The sequence below is a fragment of the Capsicum annuum genome, chromosome 12 (genome assembly GCF_002878395.1).
Source record: "Capsicum annuum cultivar UCD-10X-F1 chromosome 12, UCD10Xv1.1, whole genome shotgun sequence".
Classification (NCBI taxonomy): domain Eukaryota; kingdom Viridiplantae; phylum Streptophyta; class Magnoliopsida; order Solanales; family Solanaceae; genus Capsicum; species Capsicum annuum.
Window position 1 is genome coordinate 150,180,193 of NC_061122.1, and position 23,166 is coordinate 150,203,358.

The window sequence follows — 23,166 nt, forward strand, 5'->3', positions numbered from 1 at the left end:
CTCTTGTGATCAGAAAAGATATCCACATGAACAATATATAAATAATGCCGCCATATTTTCAAAGCAAACATAATCGCATACAACTCCAAATCATAGGTAGGATAATTCCTCTCTTGTAACTTCAACTGCTTGGAAGCATAGGCAAGTACCTTTCCATACTACATCAAATCACAACCCAGCCCTACCCTAGATTCATCATAATAAACCACAACCTATCATTGCCTTTTGATAAGGTCAAGATTGAAGCCAAAGCCAACTTATCCTTTAACTTCTCAAAACTCCCTTCACAAGCATCCGACCAAGAAAACTTAACCTTCTTCTAAGTCAACTTAGTCAAAGAAGTAGCTATCGAAGAAAGCTTTCTACGAACCGCTTATCATACCCGGCTAAACCCAAGAAGCTCCAAATATCGGATGGAGTCATGGGCTTAGGCCACTTCTTCACCATAACAACCTTCTGTGGATCCACTATGATCCCTTCACTAGAAATAATATGGCCAAAGAAGGTCACAATGTTCAACCAGAACTCACACTTAAAGAACTTGGCATACCACTGTTGTTCCTTTAAGGTCTGCAATTCCACAAGAAGGTAATTAATATGATCCACCTCACTCTTTGAATAAACTAGAATGTCATCAATAAACACAATGATGAAGAGATCCAAATACTGCCTAAACACCCTATTCATCAAGTCCTTAAATGCCATTGGAACATTAGTCAACCCAAAGAACATCACCAAGAACTCAAAATTCCTATACTAAGTTAGAAAAGCCGTCTTAGGGATATCCACCTCCATAATCTTAACATGATAGTACCCAGACTGAAGATCTATCTTAGAGAAGAACTTGGCACCAGTAACTAGTACAATAAATCAACTATCCGAGGAAGAGGATACTTATTCTTAATTATCACCTTGTTCAATTGCATGTATTTAATGCACATCCAAAGAGAACCATTCTTATTGTGCACAAACAACACTGGTGCACCCTATGGAGAAATACTAGGAAGAATTAACTCCTTATCCAGAAGATCTTTAAGTTGCACCTTGAGTTCTCTCAAATTTGCCAGAGCCATTCTATATGGAGGAATAGAAATTAGATGAGTGTTCGAAAGCAAATCAATACCAAACTCTATTTCCTTATTCGGAGGAACACCAGGAAGATCATCCGAAAAGACCTCTAGAAACTCATTAACCACAGGGACTAAAGGCAAAGAAGGACCCTCCGAGTTAGAATCTTTAACTCAGACCAAGTGATAAAAATAACCCTTAGAGATTAACCTTTGACCTCTAAGATAAGAAATAAACATCCCCCTAGGAGCTAAGGAACTACCTTCCATTCTATAATTGGTTCATCAGGGAATTTAAAGATAATCCTACGGGCCTGACAATCCACAGACGCATAACAAGAATGTAACTAATTCATACCTAGAATCACATCAAAATCTACCATATCAAACTCAAACAGATCCACCAAGGTCTTCTTTCTACCAACAGCTACCACCCCTTATAGACTCTCATAGCAATAATCGAGTCACCTATCCAGGTAGAAATAGAAAAAGAATCCAAGATAACTTTAAAATCAAAACCAAAAGACAAAACCACATATGGAGTTACATAAGAAAGAGTGTACTTTTGATTAAGAAAATAATATACATCACAAGAGAAAAGCTGTAACGTACTAGTAACGACATCAGGTGATGCCTCAGATTCCTATCGGGATCAAAGCATACAACCTATTCTGACCAACACTAGAACTAGGAGAAGTAACAGTAGTAGATGCCACCCCACCAGGTATAGGAGTAGAAATGAAGCCACAAGAACCTTATTTACCCCTGTATCAACCATATTGATTGAACAATCCCTGAGCTAATGGCCTAACTGGACATACTTGAAGCACTTATCCTTTACTTTCTCATAATAAACCGGATAAGGATGACTACAAAATCGAAAAAGGGGATACGAAGAAAATGATTGACCTCCGCTTACCTGAGATTGGGCAATCTATGCTCTAGAATTATCACTACCTTAATAACGCCTATCTCTCGACTGGTAAGGAGAATTAGCTGAAAAAGAGCCTAAACTCCCTGACTTCTTTTTCTGCCACTTGCCACCATCCCTACCATCCTACAACCGAGAACCTCTACGATAAAAAAATTTGCTTCTCTTTTCCTGCCAATCCCCAAACTTTGCCTGCTTCCTCTTCTCATCCTCAACCTACTACATATGAAAAGTTAACCTTAGTCTTGCTCTCCAGAATCAAATCTCTATTCAACCCAGAAGCGAACTTTCTTATTTTGACCTCACACCAGACACCAAATTAGGAGCATACCTTGATAGATGATGGAACTTTAAATAATATTCCTTTATAGGCATCCTCCCCTGCCTGAGGTTCACAAATTTCTCCATCTTTTCTTTCCTCAACCCTTGAGGAAAGAACCAATAAAAAAGGCATTAGAAAAGGCCTCTCACAACCGTTTCTCTTTTGTATCACCTTATCTTGTCCTACTTCTCATACCACTGATAAGCAATGTCCTTGAGCTGATAAGCTGTAAAGTTAACCCTCTCCACATTAGTTGCCTGCATTACCTAAGAGATTTTTTCCATCTCATATAAAAAGCCATATGGATCCTCCTCCACCTTTACCACAGTAAAATTTAAAAGACCCATTTTCAGACCAACCCTTGTGACCTTAACAGAAAAAGCACCAGTCGTAGCCCACTAAGCCTTAGCAGCAACTAATTAGGCAATGACATGAATAGACTGACAAAATTCTACGTTCTTCACGTTGACCTGAGGGACCAAAGGAGAACTATCCAGAATAGAAGGAACTCCAACACTATTAGGAATAGGACCATGAGATCGAAGATGTACTCCAGATGTAGGATGTACCCCTTCAGCAGTATCCCCAGATGAGATGGAAGAATTTTTTTGTGTTCTAAATCTAGGAGGGATAATTTAAAAAATGAACAAACAAGGATTAGAGAAGATTATAAGATTAAGAACTCAAGCTTGAAGATAGAATACCAAGAAGGCAAAACATTCCTAAATGTCTTGTAGCCTCCCTATTTTGAGTGTGGAATGCGTCACATCCCTAAAAGAGACTCTACTCGATGCATCTTTGTTGACTTTCCAATTGACCATGAACCTAGGCTCTGATACCAACTTGACCCAACTCGACCCTAGGCTTTATTGTAATAAGCATTTTAAGTCCAACCAAGACCGAGGACCTCTCCCTGTTACCCAACCCAACCACCTATATCCAGCCTTAGATAGGCTAATTTTTGAATATATAATAATATTGCGTTATTGTTCTCATTAAGACTCTAGGCTAGGGTCACAACCGTGACCAACCCAACTGAGTCCAACCGTACCACATTAACCAAACCAAACCAAACCAAACCATAGACCATAAACCAGAGAGAATACTAAAACATAATATAAAAAATAATCCTAAAATATAATAAGATGAAATAATAAAAAGTTATGTCCAATGATGCCAACCTCAATATTAATACCAATGCTAAGGTTGACATCTCTACTGATACCACCCATACCGACCCTCAAAAGTACCATAAATTCTTTATCCAAAAGAGTAAACAAATCTGATTGGGACATGCCCCCAACCATGGCCAAAACCAATGTCCAAAATAAAATAATAATGTTTAATACAATCCATAACATAAAATAATGCATTCCAAAAGGATGGAAACTCACCACTTCAGTCCAAATACTGATACCAAATCCACATGCTAGATAAAATAAGTAGAATGACTGGTTCCTACATAGGGTTGGTATACAACTGCCAGTAGACTAGGTTAGTGAGTGATCACTAGCATTAATCTCAGGATAAGGATAAAATAATGCCAGTCATAAAACCAAGTAAAACCATCCATAATGCATATAACCATACACATATAAGTGCCATGAAAGGGAATCAGGTTTAGAATGCACTTAAAACTTTATCTAGGTTGTGTAGCTTTGTCTTTCTAACCACCTACGGGCCATATGGGTTCAACTCCCCCTGCTGAAAGGGCCCCAATGCATGTAGGCTCACGACCAGGGAATATCCCATAGGATGACTAGTATATCCCCTAATATAAAGCATTAATACCCAATTAAAACCATGTCCAAATAATCTATTTACCATTTGTTAACCATGACCAATATTGGTGGTATTATCATACGACCCCTTACTTTGCAAGTAATATCCATAGCTAAACCATTTAGGTTAAGGGGACCTTAGGTGCCCTTTTATATACTATATTAAATTCACTTGGAAAACTTTCATGTTCTCCACAAGAATAACCATTTAGCCTTTATCCCTTTTCAAACCATTTAAACTATCGTAAATCCTTTGTCCAGTTTAAAACATGCAAGAGTTCCATTAAAAAAAGTTCATGCAATGAACAAATCTTTATAAGCATTTTATCAAACACCTTAGGGGCATAATATAACCAAAACCAATTACAAACACAATTAAACCATTATTGTGCAATTCAATTATCTAAATCCACCATTAATGCATATACAATCATAACTAAAATCATAGGAAACCATAACCAAATATTCAATATCAAAACTCCTAAATAATAGTTGGAAACCATAATCATGAAATAATAAAACCATGAAATCAATCATATAAATCATGACTTTAGTTTAAATTACTTTGAGGAAAGAGAATCATGCCTTATACGAAAGAACTGATGGAAAGAAATCACCAAGACAAGCTCTAAACCAATCAGTAAGATGAAACCATAGCCTTCTCACCCCAAAATATCTTGAGAGAATTATGAGATGTTTTGGAATAGTTTCAAAATGTTAATGAATAGAATAATAGGGTAAATAACCTCCTAAGTGTATTAGAATTCATGGATCCTAATTAGGGTAAGTAGAAAAATATCCAGAATACCCCCACTTAAATCCCTTAAAAACCCATCACAGGGATACAACTGAACCATATGAGTCGTACCCTCCTATACGATCGGTATCCATCACTCATCTATGACTCAAACCTTGGATCAAACACTATCTAGTATATGATATTATGTAACCAAGTCGTAACTTCAGCATATTATCTGTAGCCTTAACCTATATCTCTAGCAGAATAAAATACTAGGAGAAATAAATACTACCCACCTACGAGTCTCTGTTATGACTCATACCAAACCCTTAAAACTCACTTATTAAAGTCTTACCCATTCCAGTTACCAAAGCCATCCCACCAACTAACACTAGTCAGCAAACGATAGGACCATACTACTCGTACCCCAGCATACCACTCGTACTCATAAGTCATATTGGGTACGGAGAATGGATTTTCTAGGAAATTTTATGAGTGCACTATAAAAGAATGAAAACTTGATTGATCTATTTCTAAGGTGAAGTATCCAAAGTATAAATGCACACTTATATAATATTTGCTGAGAGTCAGAAGCATTAGATAGAACTGGTAAACTATACTTGCTTCTTGATAGATGTGTGGGATAGAAGGCTCATGTTACTTGTTGCCCATCCTTCCTCATCTACTTTGAAAATCATGTGAATAAAGAATGAGTAGAAGAGAAGGAGGTCCTTATATAGAATCACACACTTGAATAGTGTGAGAGACTGAGAATGGGTTGACCAAACTCCCTTGGAGTAGGAAAAATAATAGATGAAGCTTTACTTAGATAAGACGTTCATTGTTTTTTTAATTAATTATTAAAAAGTAGGGCGCCTGAGTATGTTATAAAAAGGAAAGGCAGAAACATCAAATGATGGAGAGAGGCAGCTAGGCAGGAAAGTGACGTGAGGTCAAAATTATATATTTTTAGTCATTATTTGCCTCATACTTAGTATTTTTTTAATTATTAATTTTGTTGATTATGCCTAATATTATATTTTAATGTGTAGGATTAAAATTACGTGAAGATAAAGTGATTTGGAGTTAAAACAAATTAAAGACTAAAGATTATAGAAGAAAATCAAGTAGGCAGTTTAATGGAATAAATTTAATAAAATATTGAAAAGTGACCTTTTCAATTTCAAATTAGAATTTCCCTATCAACGGATTAGCCAATTAAGGGCGTGACACGCAAATTCTCTGTAGTCCATTTTTATTTATCCTAGTCCATTTTGAACTTAGTTATTTTATTTAGAATTTTTTCCTACACATATAAATATTTCATAAAATTGATTTTTATACAACTTTTGGCCTAGAGTGAGACAGAAGTCGTCGTGGAGACTAGAGAATATTGATTTCATATTTTCTTCTTCTTTATTATTTATTTTATTATGTTATTTATTTGGATGTTTTGTTGTAATTGTTCCATTTCTATATGGAATTAAACTTCTCATTCTGGGATTATGGTAGTTGACAGTATGATTAGTTAAAAATTTATTGATTTGATTTATTTGATTATCATAATAGTTGTTCTTATATTCTTGTGCTTACTATTTTAATTCTTAACTATTATTAAAATAAATTTATATTCTTATTGTGAACTCGGAAGGAGAATCAATAAGATAGAATGAAGAATATAAGGAGTAAGCTCTTTACTTTAGTTAAATAATTGATTTGTGGCTAGGATAGAAATATACCTAAAACACCTTACTTGGTTACAAAATGAGAGGATATGTAAATACATTCGGATTGGATTATCACATTTCTGCTCAACGACGTAGTTGTGAAGTCAATTCGGACAGATAATTAGAGGCTCAGAAGTTCATGATCATATGATCAAACCCAAAAATCATTAGCCAGATAATCAAATGAGTTAATTATATCGATACTCTCCATGATTGTTAGTGAAATTATAATCCTAGATTGATTCATTCATTGCTTGCGTAAAAACCTGCTCTCTATTTTGTTAATTATTCATTAGTTATTTTTTATTTTTAGTTTAGTCAAGTGTTAAATTTATCTTTGAAATTTATCGATTGAGTAAATAATTAGAATTATTTTAATTTGGTGAATAGTTAATCAACAAGTCCTTGTGGGTATGGTACCTGGACTCTCAATTCTATATTACTTGTACGACCAGGTACACTTGCATGTGCGTTTAGACGCACAAGTTTTTGGTGTTGTTGCATGAGACTTTGAAATTATTTTTTTATCTATATTATAATTTTTATTTATTTATTTGAGTTAAATATAGTTTTTTATGTACATAGTTATATTTCTATTTTCTTTTACTTTTCTATCACTCCTTTTGATATGTCATTCTGTGATAGATGATTGCCGTTCGAATGATGACTATTCTTGTTATTTTTTTAGAGGACCCCATCAGGAGAGTATTTTTCAAAATTTTTAGGAAAGTGAGTGGTTGACACTTTCACCAATTGTGGTGTATACTAGCCAATCTGCGGAGCAGACAAAAGAATTTCAACCCTTCAATCATCATTTTTTCCTTGAGACTGATACTTAGAAGGTGAATAGGAGTGAGCATGTTGTGGATGGTGTAAATTTGAAAGTGAAATTTGTTGAGTCTCATTCGAAACACTTTCTATATTATATTCAGATGATGACATGTCTTTTGAGTCATCTGAAATAGTGGAAGAATGTAAAGGTGAGAAACAAGAATCCTATATTCTTAAATTTGCACTAGACAAGCAACGCAAAAACATAGCTAACTTCCAGGCCAACTGATTTAACATGCAAAATACATTACTTGGCTCCTTCATCTTTATACTACCACCCAATGAGCAAAGCAAAAAAATGAATGTTATGTTGGGGGTAAAATTCATATCCTTAAGGTGGAGAAAAAAGTTGATGTGTCATGTCGTGACGTTAAATTAGGCTCTTATTGGGAGGAAACCCAGCATCTAGTAAGTAGTTGCTATTTTATTTTTTATTTTTATTTTAGTTTCACTTTTGTGTTTTTATTTTTGCAGATTCAGGAAAAATTTGAGTACCCAAAATTTGAAGCTTAGAAGAACGTTTTAGCTTAAGTGTAGGGTGAGTGCAATCCTTTGATGGATATTATGCTTCTAGATAGGTCTTAGAGGGCCTCAAAGATTATCTTTTAACTCTTGTTTTTCTTTATTTATTGCTTTAGAAACAAATCATGATTTTATGTGTGGGGTGGGATGCCTTTCGATATTTGTTTAGGGTGAAGTATGCTACAATATTTTTTTAGTTTCTTGCTTTAGATTTAAGAAAATAAAATAAAAATGAAAAAAGTTTTGAAACACAAAATATTTTTTTTTAGATTAAATTAATTTTTGTTGGTTTTTAGCTTTTTAGTCTTTATTATAGCATACTTTTCCCACCCATTGATTTTTATTTTTGATTTTTTTAGGTATTTTTATTTTTAGGAGTAAATGTTATTTTTTTTTTTGAGAGAATGAGAGACTAATTTTTTTTACTTATGTGATACTAGCAATTTGAGCCTGAGTTTGAATAGTACTTTCTTGTGAGTGCTTGAATGTAAATAAAATAGTAGATTTTTTGATACCTAGGCTCATGGTTGTGACTTTGTATACAACTTGTTCTTAATTTTTTGTTATGGCCATGTCTGTCTTAGAAGTGGAATTGATCCATCTTTATTGATACTTGTGCCATGTGTGGTGAGGTTTTCTTACATATTTCATGTTTTGCATCTTAGTCTAGAACTTGCTCTGTGTGTTATTGAAGTAAAATAAAAGTTTTACTTTGTTTTAGAAGATGCTATAAGCTTTCTTTGATCTGTCTTGTTGAATTTTAGTCTTTTCAGATATTATATCACTAGTTGCCCCTTTATGCCTAAAGCCTTTTGATGGTAGTTATATTTTTGCTTTGACCCCTTTTTTGGAGCTTTTAGTTTTTGAACTATTCTTCATTGAACACTGTAGCATAGACTATGATAGTTTTGATAGATCTAGAGAAAAGAATGGTTGAGTGTTAAAAAGGTAATCAATGATAGTTGAAGAGTGGTGAAAAGGCCCCCATTTGAGAGAATGTGACATGAGAGAAAAAACAAAAAGAGTTTGAAAAAAAATATTTAAAGCATTTTTGATAAGATGAGAATCCTAGTAAAAATAATAATTGGAGAGAGCTGAAAATAAAGTGAAGAAAATAATGGGGGATGGAGGTTAAAAACTGTAAAGTGCTTAGAAAAGTGTAAGTCACTATTATATAGTTTTCTATCCATCCCTTGCCAACATTACAACCTGTCAAAGTCCAATTTGATTCTATTTAAGCATGCTTAATTAGTGGAGATGCACAGGAAAGCCTATGGTTCTTTGTCCATACATGTGAATTTTTTTTGAGTGTGAGAGTTGTTCTTTGATTCTAAGTCCTTAAATTAGATTCAGTCTTTTGAATTGAGTGTGGACTATTTTTTTTCTTGCGAGGGCACTTGTTTCATAAAAGATAGGTGATGCTATTAGTTTTCTTTGACATGAGTAGATGAGCCAACTTTAATTTAATGAGTTAGAGTCCGTATTTGAGGTTAGGAGGTTAGAGGTTTGTTGTTTGTTTGTATTTATTGCAGAATCATCAAAAAGTGTACTCGACGTTTTGAATTGTGATAGGGTTTAATTGTTTGTATCAATCAAAATGGTGACATTTCTAGGTTGATTTGTTGCGATGAGCTTTAATGTTGTTGGGGGACGAGTAAGATTCTAAGTGTGGGGTGGTGATGTCAGGCCAAAATTATATAATTTTTAGTCATTATTTGCCTCATACTTAGTATTTTTTTGAGTATTATTTTTATGAATTGTGGATAATATTATATTTTAATATGTAGGATTAAAACAGTGTGAAGATGAAGTGATTTGGAGCTAAAACGAATTAAAGACTAAAGATTATAGAAGAAAATCAAAAGACAGCTTAATGAAATAAATTTAATAAAATATTTAAAGTGACATTTTCAATTTCACATCGCTTAATGGCTTGACATAGGCTCTCTATAGTCCAATTTTATTTATCCTAGTCCATTTTGAACTCATCTATTTTAGTTAAGATTTTTTTCTACACCTATAAATATTTCATAAAATCTATTTTTATATAACTATTAACCTAGAGAGAGCGAGATGTCGTTGTGGAGTTTGGAGAATATCGATTTCGTCTTTTCTTCTTCTTTATTATTTTTTATGTTATTTATTCAGATGATTTATTATAATTGCTCCATGTCTATGTGGAGTTAAACTTCTCATTCTAGGATTATGGTAGTTGACAGTATGATTATTTAGAAATTTATTGATTTGATTTATTTGATTCTCACAATAGTTGTTCTTATATTTTTTTGCTTACTATTTTAATGCTTAGCTACCATTAAAATAAATTTATATTTTTATTATGAACTCGAAAGGAGAGTCAATGAGATAGAATGAAGAATATCAGGAGTAAGATCTTTACTTTAGTAAAATAGTTGATTTGTGGCTAGGATAGGAATATACATGGATCGCCTTACTTGGTTACAAAATGGAAAGATATATAAAAACATTTGAATTGAGTGATCACATCCTTGCCCAATGATGTAGTTGTGAGGTCAATTTGAATAAACGATGAGAAGCTCGAAAGACCATGATCATGTAATCAACCCCTTAAATCAATAGCTAGATAATCAAATAAGTTGATTAAAATGATACTCCACATGATTGTTAGCGAATATGTATTCCTAGATTGATTCATTCATTGATTGCGTAAAACTCTGCTCTTTGTTTGATTAAGTATTCTTTAGTTATTTTTTTTAGTTTAATTAATTATTAAATTTATCTTTTAAATTTATTGCTTGATGAAATTATTATAATTGGTCTAATTTGGTGAATACTTAATCGACAAGTCTCCGTGGGTACGATATCTGGACTCTTAATCCTATATTACTTGTTCTACCGCATAAACTTGCCTATACATTTGAACGCAGTAGGAAGGAGTGAAAAATCATCAAGGATGGCTTCTTTTTTGGCGGAACAAAGGTCGCGTTAGTGAGATTGATTCTCTGAGTTAGTCTAGATTTCTAATGCTTCAAAAAACTAGTCGAGATAGACGAAAACAACTTTTTCCCCTCTTCCTTACCTATACAACAATCTTCTCTTATGACCTTTATCCCTCCATCAAAAATAGAAAACCAAGCCCCTTTCTGATTCATTCATTTTCTGCAAGTAGAGAGGATCCAGAGCGTTGCTCCCTCTTATTCGAGGCCAGATGGCCATACCCCATATGGACCCAAACTTTATTTTTCTCTTCTTTCAATTTACCTCCACAAACGCACCACTTAAGAGCAATACTCGTATTCTAGAGGTGCTACTTTGATTCAAGCGTAATCCCTCCTCACCCATTTCTATTGTATAACTTAAAAAAGCTATATATAAAGTATCAAAGTGGTTACGAAAATGATATGCTGCGTTTTGATTACCGACGAAGTCTTACAAAGGTGACCAACTTTCAATACTAGTTCTTACCTACGTTGGCATTTTTTTAATATCCTTGAATAGCATGACTTTGGCCTAAAATAACTCAAGTGGGAGAGCCGTGTTATGGGTGACCTTATTGAGCGGTTCAAAGAGCATTTGTGTATGTGACGCAAGTGAACATCTATGAAAAAGCTATCATAAAGTTTTGGTCATTCCGTCATTGGCTCAATCTATGTTTCTATGATGTCCCAAGAACACACTCATTCTTCAACCACAGAGAGACTTTTGAATTACGAGGTACTATTACGAGCTCAATATACACATGTGCTATTTTGTGAAATAACTTGAATTTCAAAAAGTGTGAAGTCCTTAAAATTGTTGATTAAACTTTGTTTTCTCATTAAAAGACTCCCTAATAGACAAAATTGTCATTGATTATTTTTCTTAAATTATTTTTTAATTAGCGTTATATTAACTAGATTTTCTGCATTAAATATTTTTTAATTTAAACTAGGGAAGTAATTTTGATCTTTTTAATTTCTCTTATGATTTAGGATTAGAGCTCTATAGAGAGATGAAAGATTCTTCAATATTTTTTCCCAATGAAAAATAGATTCCTACCAGACCTAACCGCTTCGTTCTCTAGTTTCGGTCAAATCCAAACGACCGCTGACCTTCTTGTTCACAACCGGCCTCTCTAATGGACTGCTCTGCCGGTGACTCCTTCTCTGCCGGCGACTCCTTCTTGAACCACCGTAGCTCCAGCAATATATTTTTGGTGATCTATTTCTTTCTTCTCTTTTTTTTTTCTAACCCCTTGCAGGTACTACAAGTTCAGATCTAGCATACCTTCTCAGGCGGAGACAACACGATTCTACGACTAATTTCCATCGCAAATTGCCAAAATCTGGCAACTCAACCAAGTAAACTACCTAGTTTTTATCAGGTGCACTTACTCTATATCTACTAGTCGTGTGTATAGCTTTCTTTATTTTAGTGGCTTTTATAGGCTATCTTCCTTACTATTCCTATTTCAATTATTTTTTCTTTGTGTCTTGACTGACTTTATTGTTTGTGGGAGATGATTTACTTATTTATTTTCGTATTTCATAGTAGTGTTTTACTTGTTTATTCTACTTGTGTTTTGTCCATTTTCGTTGTGCTTAGTAGTTCAATAGTGGGGGCTTGATCATACTTGTTTGGTTTTCTTTGTTGTCTAAGAATTAAGCTCTTATTATTATTGGTCTGTTTTATCTATGGTGGTTGTGGTAGATAGTAGTGACATAGGGTCATGTCTTCAAGCAGGGACTAGGGTGGGTAGGGGCAGAGGCAGGGTCAAAGGAAGGGGGTAGGAAGGGTATAAGGGATAAGGATGACTATAAGTTGAGAGTAGGGTCATGGAACATAGGATCTTTATCAGGGAAGTCATTAGAGTTAGTGAAAATTCTTAAGAGAAGGAAAATTAATATAGCATATTTCCAAGAAACCAAATGGGTAGGTACTAAGGCGAGGGTAGTAGATAGTCAGGAAGAGTGAGGAATAGAAATGGTGTAGGTATTCTAGTAGATGATAAGCTTAGGAAGCAAGTGGTAGAGGTTAAGAGGGTCAATGATTGGATGATGTCAATTAAGCTAGTTATTGGAGGTTTTTCTTGGAATATTATTAGTGCGTATTCACCGCATGAAAGCTTGGATTATGAAGAGAAGAAGAGATTTTGGGATGATTTGTACGAGATGGTGAGGGGTGTTCCCAGTAATGAGAAACTTTTCATAGGAGGCAATTTCAATGGGCAAATTGGGTCTTCTTCGAGAGGATATGATGATGTGCATAGAGGCTATGGTTTCAGTGTAAGAAATGTTAAAGGAGTAGCAGTTCTAGATTTTTCTAGGGCATTTGGATGTGGTGGTAGTCTATTCGAACTTTCCTAAGAAGAAGGTTTACTTGGCTACCTTTTGTAGTTCGGTGTCTAAGACTCAGATTGACTTCTTGCTCCTTAGGAAAGTAGATAGAGGTATTTGTAAGGATTGTAAGGTTTTATCAAATGAGAGTCTTTTGACCCAACATAGGCTTTTAGTAATGGACTTAGAGATCAGGAAGGAGCGGAGGAGGAGAGGGGTAGAGAATCAGCTGAGAATAAGATGAGACAGTCTAACTTTGGCGAGTACATTAGATATAGACGATAAGTTAATGGATAATGAGGCTTGGGGGATTGAGGAAAGGTTTATAGTATGTGGGATGAGACTGCTAATTGCATCAGGAAGACAACTAAAGAGGTGTTAGGGATTCGAGAAGCCACTCAGGCAAACACCAAGGAAAGTGATAGTGGGATATTGAGGTGAAGGGGAAGGTAGATGATAAGAAGAGAGCGTATGCTAATTTGGTTGAGAGTAAGTATGAAGAAGATAAATGGAAGAATATAAAGGAGAATAAGATTGCTAAGAGAGAGGTAAATTTAGCGGTCACGAGGGCTAAGGATTCTGCTTTTGAGTGTTTATAAACATCATTGGATAATAAAGGTAGGGATAAAAAGTTGTACAGGCTTTCCAAGGTTAGATAAAGGAGGGCTCGGGACTTGGATCAAGTGAAGTGTATTAAGGATGTGTACATCAAAGTGCTGGTGAAGAAGGGTTGTATTAGAAAGAGATAACAGTCTTACTTTCATAAGCTCCTAAAAAAAGAAGGGATACTAGCATTGTGTTGGTAGGTTTGGAGAATTATGAGAGGTTTCATGATTATGGTTATTATAGGCGCATTCAGGTTGAGGAGGTTAAGAAGGATATTCATAGGATGCATAGAGGTAGAGCGACAGGGCCAAATGAGAATCTAGTGGATTTTTGGAAGTACATAGGAGAGGCAGGTAAGGAGTTGTTGACTCGGTTGTTTAACATAATTTTCAAGATGGAGAAGATGCTTGAGGCTTGGAAGGTGTACGATGATGTCTTTGTATAAGAATAAGGGTGACATTCAGGATTGCAACTATTATAGGGCTATCAAGTTGTTGAGTCATAATATGAAGGTTTGGGAGAAGGTGGTAGAGTTAAGGTTGCAGAGGATTGTTACTATTTTTGAAAATTAGTTTGGATTTATGCCAGGGCACTCGACTACTGAAGCCATCCATCTCATTAGGATACTAGTGGAGCAGTATAGGGATAGGAAAAAGGATTTGTACATGTTGTTTATTGACTTAGAGAAGGCCTATGATAGAGTTCCCGGGGAGGTTCTTTAGAGGTGTTTGGAGGCTAGAGGTGTACCTATAGTGAATGTCAGGGCGATTAAGGATATGTACAATGGAGCCAAGACTCGAGTTAGGACTGAAGGAGGGGACTCAGAGCACTTTCCCATCTTGATGGGTTATATTAAGGTTCGACTCTTAGTCTATTTTTTTACTTTGTTGATTGATGTTTTGACACGACATATTCAAGATGAGGTGCCTTATTGTTTGCTTTTTGTGGATGATGTAGTCTTGATTAATGGGACACATAGTGGAGTTAATGCTAAATTTGAGGTTTGGAGGCAAACGCTTGAGTCTAAAGGGTTTAGGTTGAGTAGGTCCAAGACAGAATATTTATAGTGTAAGTTCAGCGAGGTGTTTCATGAGTTTGATGTGGTTGTTAAGCTTGATACTCATTCTATAAGTAAGAGAGATAGTTTTAAGTATCTAGGGTCTATGATTCAGAAGAATTAAGAGATTGACAAAGATGTTACTCATCAGATTGGTGTAGGGTGGATAAAATAAAGGCTCACATCTAAAATCTTGTGCGAAAAAAAGGTACATCCTAAACTTAAAGGAAAGTTCTATAGAGTAGTAGTTAGACTGATATTGTTGTATGGGGCGGAGTGTTAGCCTGTTAAGAAGACCCACATCCAAAAGATGAAGGTGGCAGAAATGAGAATGATTAGGTAAATGTGTGGGTGTACTAGGAAAGACAGAATTAGAAATGAGGTTATTCGAGATAAGGTAGGTGTGGCTTCGGTGGAAGCCAAGATGAGGGAAGCCAGGTTGAGATGATTGGGTCATGTGATGAGAAGGACCATGAATTCCCCAGTGCGGAGGTGTGAGAATTTGGCTAGGGATGGTTTTAAGAGTGGTAAAAGTAGAATGAAGAAATATTGGAGGGAGGTGATTGCACATGACATGGAGCAGCTCCAGCTTACCAAGGACATGATCCTGGATAGGAAGTTGCGGGGGAGGCGGATTAGGGTAGTAGGTTAGTCTGAGTTTTGGGTATGGTATCTTTTGGTATGTTACTTGGAGTATCTTGTTTATGGTATTATTGAGTTTGCTAATCCCTATTATATCTTGTTCTTTTACTATTCTTACTATTATTGTTCCTTATCTTAGATTATTATATTTTAAGCGGGTGTCTATCGAAAACAACCTCTATATCTCACATTTGAGGCAGTGGTATGGACTACGTACATTTTCCTCCCCAGAACCACTTGGTAGGAATATACTAGGTATGTTATTGTATTTTTTCTCGGTGAAAGAGGCGCAACGCCCTTTCTTGGTTGTTCCGCATATTGCATCAGCCCGTACATCACAAGCAAAAAATCATTGGTAAAGATATCAATGCTCTTGCAAAAAGATCATACCCATTAGTGGCTCTTGTAGAATGTTCAAATTCAAATCAATCTTTATTGAGGGTCATTTAAGTGATTTATGTCCTTTCGTTTCATAGAAGTTCTACTATTTTTGTTGCAAAAACATTCTTGAAAAAAGTGTTCATCCATTTAGTATAAGGATTTTTTTTGGGGTTATGTTTATTCATTCCTAGAATTAGTCACTTATGTAATTCTTTGTTGTGATTGTTATATTGGAGATCGATATTTTGTCTATGCTTATATTAATATATAATTTTTTATGTCAAAACTTAATATGAATAACATGTAAAATTGGCATTGAGATATGTGAGTTTGGAACTTATAATTTGTCCACTCCCTTCGTTTAAAAAAGAATGGACTACTTTCCTTTTCAGTTCATTACATTAAGAATGATTTTTTAATTTTTCGACAATACTTTAGTTTCAACTATACACGTGGCAATCTTCATAGCATTTCAAGACAATGAACCTGCATAAATTAACCAGAAGTTTTGTTGTATAGGAAAACGTTAGGACTTAGATATGTTTCTCATAAAGCCTTTCCCATGAGACACACGATCATGACATTTTAAGATAGTGAACCTGATCAATTCACTACAATTTTTGCCTTATTAAAAAATATTAGAATTTATTTGGGAGGAACAAAAATTGAAGACCACACACTTTGGGGGACAAAAACTCAACACTAAACACTTTGGGGGACACTAGATGTAATTTTCACATAATATATATATATATATATATATATATATATATATATATATATATTTAAGAAATTCGTAGAAATATTGATTGAGTATTTTTTACTTTACAATAGATGAAAATGTCATTTATCATTTTTTTCAAATAATTATCATTTAGTTATTATCCTATTATTTGGGACTTCTAATGTTATAACTATAAATCTCTACTTATTTGGAAGATGTAAGAACTCCAAATATTTTACTTTATTATTGACTAAATTTTTATTCTTAAATATTTTCTTGTTTGAGCTACTAGTTTTATAAAACCTATGCTAAAATCGCGCCAAAACTCAAGTGATTTGATATTCTATATAATACATGATTTAAAATATGTTAAATAATTTAAACTCAACAAAGATCATAAATTGAAAAAGATTAGATTTTATATGCATTTGCAAGCATATAATTTCTATAGCTATAAATAGATATACATTTTTTGATATTTATTGTCTTAATTTCACAAGATTTATACTAATTAATATAGTGATTTAAACTTACTTTTGTACAAAATTAAGGGGGAAATATTAAATTCATCAAAATGAACCTCAAGAATTAATTAGTTCTTCATATATGACTTGTTCCAATTGAGCACCTGGATAATTGATAAAGTTCGCATTTGACCCTTATAAGTAAAATTTATGAAAAACTTTTGTACTTGTTCTCAAACGTCTTTTAGGTGGTTAACCATATAAAATATGTTATCTTCTTTAATTATGTGTACCAACCTCAATTGGAAGTTGGAACATGCATGAGGTCTATGGGGTCACTTGTCTAAAGGCTACTTTCACAACTCAATTTGCTATTTAGACACAAGTTTTGGTCAATTGGCTAAAAGTCCATTCTTTATGATGTCATTAATTGAACTTTAAAGGTTGACATCTCTTGCACTCAAGTTTTAAAAAAATATAAAATGACCCTAACCATTAAAGTCTTAAAATATATTCAACCTACCACCAAAGTTTTAGAAAATACAAACTAACCACTTTCTATAAATATTTTATACCCCTATTTAGAAATAAAAAAATTAGAAATTAGTTTTATTTCATCCAAAATTTTTCTCTCCTTTTCGATTTTTCATAGTCAGGTCATTTTTTGGCCCAAAATTGAAGCTTTCTGGAATACTTCACACGATGAAACCTCTTTAAAATCAGCCATTGTGGTTCCCTATTATTGTAGAAGCTCAAAATATTTCATCCATCATATAAGAAGCTTATTTGTTCTATCATTTTTTGTGGTGTTTTGTTGTTTTATTTCACCATTCAATAGCCCATCTGGTTACCTGTAAAAGAGCTGTTCATGTAATTTTCTTATTTTGTACTTTACAATCATCTAACAGTTAACAATAGTATCGATCATAATTGGTTTATTATGTCGATTGCAAAATATATTATAGTAGGAGGTGATTATGATGATGAATGGGGGAAGACTTCAAAATATTGGAAGTGAAACTTTTTGAGTAAGGTGACAATGCTCATTGCCCTGTATTCCAATGGTATCTATAACTACATGGTTAAGCGAATGATTTGAAATTGGAGAATTAAACTGTGATTCTAGAAACTTGATCATTAGTTATTTTATGAATTTCAACAAAAATATTTAGTTGCCTTTCATAACAAATGATATGCCGGTGTGTTTCTATATACTTGATGTTGTCTCTGGTGGTTCTAGACTAATTTTAAGATTAAAAATTATTAAGAGGAATGAAGAATAAGAATAATCAACTTCATCAACCCTACCCCCACCTCACCCCACCAAAGCTAGAAGTTACTGCCCATTCAGTTAAAAAACAACAACGACATTATTGATCATAGAATGGATAAGGATAAACCTTCAAGTGATGATGAAGAGTGTGACAATTGTGTTAGGAATCCAAGTGGATCACAACCCAACAACAACTTTAACAATGGAACTAATTTTAATCATGTGCAAACATTTGACGACAAGCGACAATAGAAGTATTATTGAAGAAAGCTTCGGCGAAGAAGTCCTTCTGTTTTAAATCATTAAAAGAGTTATGCAAAATTCTACAAGGTGAAATATACATATAATAATTGTGAATGGATGTTGAATGACAGTAAATATAATACATCGAATAACTTTAACATGTATAAATATGTTGGTGATCATAACCGTGGATTTGAACATGTTACAAACAGCCATAAGCATGCCTCGATATATGTAACTGCCTCAATCTTGATAAACTAATATGTTGGGAAAGAGGAATAATTGCTAAGAACATAATTAGAAGGAAACCAGAGCAAGGATATTCTATCCTACCTACTTATTTCTATATAGTTAAAGCTCTAAATTCGGATTCCATTAATATATTGCAGTTGACAAAGAAGGGAGGTTTGCATATTATTTTTGTCATGACCCGAGAGATAATGAGTAGTACCCCTCCTAATATTATAGTGAGAGAATTATCTAACCTAACCCTTACCAACCAAATAAAACTTTCACAAGTCATATTTCATCAATTACTTATCATTAAAATACTAAAACACCACATTATCAACTGAAATCAATTCTAACTTAATCAATATTCATAACTAAGAAAACAGAGTGCGGAATATATCTAATTATTTTAATCTTGAGAATCTGAAGTTACTGTATAAGAACATCTAAACAGTGTCCAAAATTATGTTTAAACAATATCTAGGAATACTACATAAAATAGAATATCTATCCCAAAACAAAGGACATAATGAAGAATGAGAAGATTTAACAACCGTCGATATGGTGCTCACCCTTGAATCGAAGTCTGACTAGCGTACTAGAGTTTAGATTTTGTCTCAAACCCCAAGACACGCTCTACACTCAATAAAAAGAAGAGTACATATAGTATTAGTAGAACAACTAAGTACTGGTAGACATCATCGACCGACTCAACTCAACACTATAAAAATAACCAATTAGATAGTAACATCAATCAAAACATAACTTAAATTAACGACAACTAAATACAGGTTTTACACTTCATATCATCAAGAATACAAGTACATAAGTTTATCATGTACACTTAGGAAGATTCCTTAAAACTGTTCACCACATCATATAAATGTATACGTTAAAATGAATATGATGAGTGCATCCATGCATGTGTACACATATACTAGACTTATTAGGGACTCTAAAATATTACTACAGGAAATGAGATCTTCAATAGCAATATCAGCATGATACCCAATTCATATACCATCTTAATACCATATTAATATATATATCATTTTAATACTATCTCAATATAGTCTCATAATCATGTTAATGTCAATGTCCAATGCAATAATGCAGTAGTCATTAATCACAAGTAATACCTGAATCAAATTACAAATACTTAATTCACATATAAGCAAAAAGTCAAGCAAGTCTTTACTATAGTTAAACCAAAACCTACCTTGATTCCATACTTTAGTCACTATAATGCCACAAACTTGCCTTTTCTTTCCTTTTTAGCTCGTTCTTGATCTATACAAAATAATTACATAGCACTCAAGACAATAATTCACCTTTTCTCACCATTAGAAACCTGCATTTATCAACTTAGCCTAAAAAATTGCCCTAGTTTATCATCTTAGGATTTTAACCCTTTAAACCTCATGAGTTCATTATATTTTAGCATTATCAACAAGAATTCTACCACAGGAAATGCTTTCTAACACCCTAACATTAATAGTAACTGAAAACAATTATTTTCCATTAATTTTCTTCGGTTCATAAATTAGGTCTAGACTTTATTTTCCTACTATGGACAAGACTATTGTGATTTCTTAGAATTTAAAAAAGGAATTCAAGTTCAAAATATAAAGAAACCTTACCTCCAATGATGAAAACTCTAAAATTGTAGACATTCACCCTTTTCTAAGACCTTGAATATTTTTTTAGAAAAGTGGAATGAAATATATTTTTTGGTTTTAAAAGATGAAATCTTACATTTTTACCGCTGTAGGGGGCCTTAGGCCAAAATGGGTTACGGATACAACACTTCTATTTCTTATAGAAGGCTCGAATCAATAACTCAAGACTTGGTCCTTGTCTGACCATTTCACTTAACACTTCTCAAAATTCGACATCATGAACTAATCCTTTCATAGTAATTGCTATAACTGAAGTTCTATTTATCCGTTTTACATACCAGAAGTTGCTACAACTTTCTAAACTCATTTTCTATCAGAAAATTTCATCAAAACTACCAACCAATTCTTAAATCACTACTTGATTTTCCTATGCCACTATTCCCTTAAAATAATCATAAGACTAGGCCAACCCTAGATTTTTAATTTTTGGTCTAAGGAGAAGCTAGGCAAGAATTCTATTCTCTATTTTAGCATCACAATGATTTGGGTTGATACATTATTTACCAATTTACCCTTCATTCATCCTTGAATGACAACTAGCCCAAAATAATGCAACAATAAAGAAAGAAATATATGAGTCAACAAACAAGTGTGGATATCTTTTGCGCATATCCGCCTCCATCTCTCATATTTCTTCCTCAACTGGACTATATATCAATTAAACTTTTATGGATGGAATAACTTTGAGTCTCAGCTTTCTTACACCCCTATCTAAGATAATAATTGACTCCTTTTAATAAGAGAGATCTTTATCAAACAATTATGAATCCCAATGAATAATTTTTTCTCTATCCCTATGGTACATTTTAAGAAATGACACATGAAACACAAGATGAACCCTAGACAAGTTAAAAGGAAAGGCTAGTTTATATGCCACTGACCCTACTTTTTCAAACTCTCAAAGGGTCTAATATTCTTCAGACTATTACCCTTACCAAAATACATCACACCCTTCGTGGGTGACACTTTTAATAATACCTTCTCATCTTTTTTAAATTTTACATCTCTTATCTTATTATCAGCATATTTATTCTATCGACTCAAGGTACTATCAATTTCTCCTAGATGAGCCTTACTTTTTCCATGGACTCCTTCAACATATCAGTGCCCCAAGGTCTTACCTCAAAAGAATCAAACCATTTAATTGATAACCTACATCTTCTTCCATGTAAGGGTTTAAAAAGAGCCATGTCAATACTGGAGTCGTAGATATTATTACAAGTAAATTCACACAAGGGTAGATATTTATCCCATTGACATCAAAGTCCATCATACAGGCTCAAAGTATATTATCAAGCACTTGGATTGTCCATTCTAACTATCCATTGATTTATGGATAAAAGTAGTACTTAGGTCCAACCAAAACCTAATTATGACTGAAACCTCTCCTAAAAGTTAAAGGTAAATTGAGTACCTCTATCTGACATAATAGAAATAGGTAGCTCATGGAGCCTTATAATCTTATTCATATTTATCTTAGCCAAACTAGCTGCATTATAGTCTATTTTATTAGAATAAAGTAAGACAACTTGGTTAATTGATCAATGATCACCCATATGGAGTCACACTTTCTCAAGGTATTAGGAAGACCTACAAATCCATGTTTATTCTCTCTCACTTTCACTCTAGAATACGAATTCTATGAAAATTGCCACTAGTTTTCTGATGTTCATACTTGGACTATTGACCTAATGACAATTTAAACACTTGATCGCAAAATCTACAATAATCACTTCATTTTTTGCCATCAATAATGTTGTCTCAAGTATCTATATATTTTGGTTGCACCAAAATACATATAATACGTAGAAATATGAACCTCTACGGGAATAGTAGAAATCAAATAGTCCACATAAGGCATACAAAAGCGCCCCTAAATCCTCAACAGTCTCTCATAATCAAGAATGTTCTTATAGCCCTTACATTAGAACAATTTATCTTTAAGGTTTCTCAACTTATTATCTTAAAATTTCCTTCAGTTAATCTTCTAAAAAAAGTAGACTTAGCCTTCACATGGGCCAGCATGCCTACCTTGCAAGTCACCTGTAATATCACGAAACTCTTAGTTAGAGTATGTATCTCTCTAGACAATAGGTGCCTCGATACCTACAATTATGCCAAACTTTTTATGCTGGTCGGCTTCTGCTCAAAGCATGCCAGAATATTTTTATTAACCAGATGATACAAGATCAAGATGTTATATTATTTAATCATGTCTATCCATCTTCTCTGCCTTAAATTTAGGTATTTTTGGGTAAAATACATGTTGTAAACTATGGTGGTCTGTGAACACTTCACTACATAAAGGTTACCAAATAATCAATGAAAAGACCATTGTCACCAACTCTAAATTATGAGTGAGATAGTTCTTCTCATAAGGCATCACAAAATACCCAGAACTTTGGACTTTGCAATGTTTCCCGAGTCTTGGGCATTTTATGCATTATACGACTTACCATACCACTCGTATAGTGTAGGTACAAGTCAAGAACCCTAGTAATATGATGGTCAGTGTCACATTAGCCAAGTTCTATTCTTGGTACAAGATGACTCTAAATGAGTCGTATGATGTGATACAAGTGATAAAGTTCAAATCGTATGTTGTTTGGTGTTTAGCCTTTAACATTCTAGTTAGGTTATGACTTAGAGGGT

The 23,166-nt window shown here is 33.7% G+C and overlaps 1 protein-coding gene across 1 annotated transcript in view; it reads right to left on the minus strand.

Moving 5' to 3' along the window:
- Window positions 1-2,739: 2,739 nt before the first annotated feature.
- The window catches only part of LOC107849130, a 181,788-nt gene continuing 161,361 nt past the window's right edge, over window positions 2,740-23,166 (minus strand). The window contains exon 4 of the mRNA XM_047401661.1: window positions 2,740-2,941. Within this exon, the coding sequence (XP_047257617.1) occupies window positions 2,740-2,941 (202 nt within the window). The remainder of the gene's footprint in view (window positions 2,942-23,166) is intronic.